This window comes from Leptonychotes weddellii, chromosome 7 (genome assembly GCF_054177405.1).
Source record: "Leptonychotes weddellii isolate Sample4059 chromosome 7, ASM5417740v2, whole genome shotgun sequence".
Lineage (NCBI taxonomy): Eukaryota > Metazoa > Chordata > Mammalia > Carnivora > Phocidae > Leptonychotes > Leptonychotes weddellii.
The window spans coordinates 104,121,471-104,126,215 of NC_138375.1; the positions used below are offsets into that span (position 1 = coordinate 104,121,471).

The following is a 4,745-nucleotide window of genomic DNA, read 5'->3' on the forward strand; positions in this document are numbered from 1 at the left end:
TAGCTCTAATTCTAATCAGTAATCAGGGAGCTGAGAGAAAAGGACCTACTTATTTCAACAAGTAATGTATTTGACCTGCTTCATAAAGAAGGAAATAGTTAATAAGTCGATCAATGGCAGAACTGCAAAAACCGTCTGTCTTACACACAATTCATTTGAACGTTAAATTAAGTATACATGGTAAAAGGTCTTCTAAAAATTTAGAAATTAGTATTATTTTTAGAGGGCAAATGTCTTTGTCTTATTCTTATTTTGTCCACTTCATCCACAATGAATAAAGTTCGAAATGTAAAACATGCATTTTACTTTTTAAAGCAAATCATACTGGTTTTGGGAAAAAAGTAAAAGACAGATTAGTGTTTTTGTGGTGGGCCATCCAGCACTTCATTTTTTGATTTTTAAGAGTTGCTGAAAGTGAACAAACCACTCAATGGAAAAATTACTGCAAAACCAAAAATGAGAATCCTATAGCCACTACCTCAAACCTTACCTATGACAACTAAGACTTCAGCCACTCAGAAAATCAGTTGCTTCATAGTTGTTCTCCATTACTGGGAGGAGAGGTATTAATTTAACCTCACTATCCCCCCTTTTATTTTCACTCTTTTGCCTAATTTTATTTTCATTCATTCATCCTTTTCTTTCTAGGACTATCTGACCAGACCAGATCTTCAAACAATGCACTGGGTTACAGAACAAACTTAAGGCTTGGAATATGATTAATGACTATCCAAAAATAAGATCTTATTTCACTCTCCTTTCTGATAATATGTATTATTTAATACTCTCTTACTATATTTGTGTTAGTGTTGATTTCTAATTAACATTGCCCATAATATGTAAATATGGAACATTTTTATAATTTAAAATATCCATAATAATATTAAAATTAAGTTACAGGATGTGTGAATTAATCATTAAGGTATGTTAAATCTATTAACTCACATTCTCTTGAAACACAAAGCAGCTTAGTAGTGCCGTTGCCTGTTCTGCAGAGAGGTCGTTGAAAAGGCCATTAAACATCATCTCAGTTAGAAGGAGCTCATCAGCACTAGATCACCACAAAAAAAAAAGAATAATTTTCAAATGTTGTAATATAAAAATAAAAAATGTATACATAATGCTTAAAATGTAGAAAGTTTTTAAATAAAATCCATTATTTGACCATAAGGAGTGATCAATGAGGAACGACAAAGATTTACTTAAGAAAATGGCAGGTCTGGGGCGCCTGAGTGGCTCAGTCAGTCAAGTGTTTGCCTTCGGCTCAGGTCATGATCCCACTGTCCTGGGATTGAGCCTGGCACCGGGCTCCCTGCTTCGCAGGAAGCCTGCTTCTCCCTCTCCCACTCCCCCTGCTGTGTTCCCTCTCTCACTGTGTCTCTCTGTCAAATAAATAAACAAAATCTTAAAAAAAAAAAAAAAAAAAGAAAAGAATATGGCAGGTCTTCATATTTTCCAATATATCAATAATAAATATAAGATGGTTATTTCATGTAAAAATCCCATTCTAGGAAACACCAAAATGCAAACATTTACTGAAATAAAGAACTCTTTCTTAACTCTCAGTATACCAGGAAAGACAGTCATCACCATTTTTCCTCTTGGTCCAAGGATCCATTTAATTGTTTTTAAGTTGTTTAACAATTTATAACACAAAGGGATAATGAAAAACAATTTCATTAGAAATCTTAATAATTACAATGTAACCATAGGAGACACACATTGCATTCCCAGTGTTGAGAACATATATAACCAAGATGGCCAATGGCCTTTAAATGCAACTAACTGCTGCTCATCAACTGTCATTTGTGAATCTGGACAATATCCACGTAGTAAATACAATTCCAAATTTCAAATACATCTCCAATAGGTACTAGCTTATCATTACTTCTGTTTTTCTCCTGCACTTAGCATTATCAAAGCATACTATTGACTGCAGATTTTAAATCATCTCTTTTAAAGACTCTAGCTGGGTGGCTCAGCTGTTAAGTGTCTGCCTTTGGCTCAGGTCATGATTCCAGGGTCCTGGGATCGAGCCCCGCATCAGGCTCCTTGCTATGCGGGAAGCCTGCTTCTCCCTCTCCCACTGCCCCCTGCTTGTGTTCCCTCTCTCCCTTTGTCTCTGTCAAATAAATAAATAAAATCTTCAAAAAAAAAAAAAAAGACTCTAGCTTATTATTTTTGGTTCCTCTTTTGAATCACCAGAATATATTATTTTTTAAAACTTTCACAAGTTGTAATTTTGTTGAAGAGGAAGGCCATCCTCTTTGCTCTTTAACTGTGCAACATTTTCATATTCAGGTTTATATTATAAAGATTAAAATGATCAATCCAACAGATTTTTTTTATCTCTCCCTCTTAACAATTTCCTTGTATTTACAACTGTCTTTAGTATTTGACCACTTAAAAACTATCAAGGACAATTTAGCAAACAAATCATAAAAGGTAAAAGACTATTGTCACAAATCCTTTTAGTAAAATGGAATGGTCCAAGTTCTTAGCACAAAACATTACATAACTCCTGCTTACTAAACAGAAAGGAAAGTAAAATAAATAAGAATCTTAAAAAAATTTTTTTGTCCTTAGAGATACATTATTCACTCATTGATTCTTCAGTTTGAGAATTTACCTACAGTCTTAAGATTTTGCTATGCGATTAAATTTACCATCATCACTTATGTTCTGATTTGTGTAATAATTGCAAAATATATTTCCTGTTTTCTCTTTGCCATCATGGGTGGAAAACAAAAAAATGTGAATGCTCAACTGTGCTCAATGGAAGCTATAAAAGACTACAAAGATAGTGTTTCTACAATTCTGTAATCAAGGTTCCACAACGTATCTTACATCTATAAAAGGGTTTAATATACCCATTCGGTAATTTTGAGGGCGTTACCTCAATTTAAAAAAAAACAACCAAAAACAAGCAAACCTATTTTTTGACTTCTAAAAAAATAAAGTCATGAACTATCAATCTTTATAAATAGTTCTAACTAATCAAAAATAAAGTAAAAAAACTAAATTTGGGTTCCTGATAGTCAAATGAGAATTAAGTCAAACAAAGAGGACAATACAAGCGCTGCGTATTACTACATACATGCCACTAAGGTGGGTGGCAGACAAGAAACAGTAATCACAGGAGAGTGATCTAACAGGTTATACAGGCAATTATGCAAAAAAAGTTGAGGAGCTTAAAATAAGATTGGAGAAATTCACAGCAAGTTTCATAAGATGGAGGAAAAAATATGTAGGAATTGGGATTTGGGGTAGGAGTGAGGGAAAGGTCATGCTAAGATAAAGAAATAAGTGTGGGATGTGGCTAGAGAGGAAAGGCAACAACACACTAAATTATGGCATTTATTCTAAAAGCAATAGGGAATAACTGAGAGACTTTCACCAAAAGAATGAAATGATAGGCTCTGTGCTTTGGAAAGAACACTGGGAAAGCAGTATAATGGATGGATTATAAAGACTCAAGATAGGAGGCAACAAAAATCAGGGCTTCTGCAGTACTCAAAGCAAGAAATAATGAAGGCACATTAGTGGGCAGAGATAGAGGAAACACTCAGGAAGATGGGAAGAGAGAGAAGAAGGGAGAGGAATCTAGGATGACTCCCAAGTTTCTGTCGTTAGTGGCTGGGTCTTATTCAGCAATAAAGAGACCAGAGGGAGAAGCAAATACTGGGGGAAAAGTAACGTACTTTCATATGTGATACTGTTCTCTCTCTCTCTCTCTAGTCTTATTTTAGAGTAAAATCAATACTATTCTCCCAGGACTAAATCCAGCTGCAGATACCCAAAAGAAATTTTCTATGTTAATTGTTAAATACTATATAATATTACAAAGAAATAATTCCAATAACATTAATTCTGGCTTATGAATTAGTAAACCAGTGCTATGGCTTAGCTTTAGACCTGGGTAAATTATTAACCTATGGTGCCTACAATTCTTTAATTACAAAGTAGGAAAGCAGGTTTAAGGAAAACAAGAAGCTGACATGCCAAATCTAACTTGAACAAATGATGTATTTGGTTCACACAGTGACTAAAAAAATAATTCTCAACTGATTTGTGAACAATTAAAAACCAAGGTATTTCACCTAAAATTCTGGATTTTTGGCTTTTCTAAGTTGAAAAATCTGTTATCACATCGTTCTGTAATAATTGGGGCTGAGTAGTTGCTGCCCCCTTTTGGTGACCAAGAATTGTTCTAGTTTACCACACAATCTCCTCCTGGTCCCGCCAGACATGAGTTCTTAACATCTGAACTAAACAATCAATAAGAATAATATGAATACATCTTCCCCAGAAACATCTGAAACCATACACAAAGGCTGTAATTCTCCAGCCCCATCCATTAGGGCCATGGTGAAAACACAAGAAACTGCTGCAAAACATCTTTTATGGACTCAATGAGTATAATGGTTAACAACTATGGACAAAACAAGAGTATCTTCAGGCTAATGGAAATCACATGGAATCTTGAGCCAGAACCATTCAAGAGGCCCTTCCTGAATTTCTGACCCACAGAAACCACCAGAAAGAATGAAATAACTGCTATGGTTTCAAGTCATTTAGTTTTAAGGTCATTTGCAGTATGTCAGAAGATCACCAAAATAGACAATATCTTTATCCAGTTTTATGCCGTGGCCTATAATATGCTATGCTGTAATTCCCTGTTTCTTAGCCCAAAACTTTAATAATATCTCTTATACAATAGGATAATGGTTATTAGACTAAGTTTA

At 34.4% G+C, this 4,745-nt stretch overlaps 1 protein-coding gene across 1 annotated transcript in view; it reads right to left on the minus strand.

The window, feature by feature from the left end:
• Nucleotides 1-4,745, minus strand: part of MTREX (Mtr4 exosome RNA helicase) — a gene marked incomplete at its 5' end in the record, with an annotated part of 98,825 nt that overhangs the window by 14,361 nt on the left and 79,719 nt on the right. Inside the window, one exon of the mRNA XM_081825773.1 lies at nt 946-1,056. Coding sequence (XP_081681899.1) covers nt 946-1,056 — 111 coding nt within the window. The remainder of the gene's footprint in view (nt 1-945; nt 1,057-4,745) is intronic.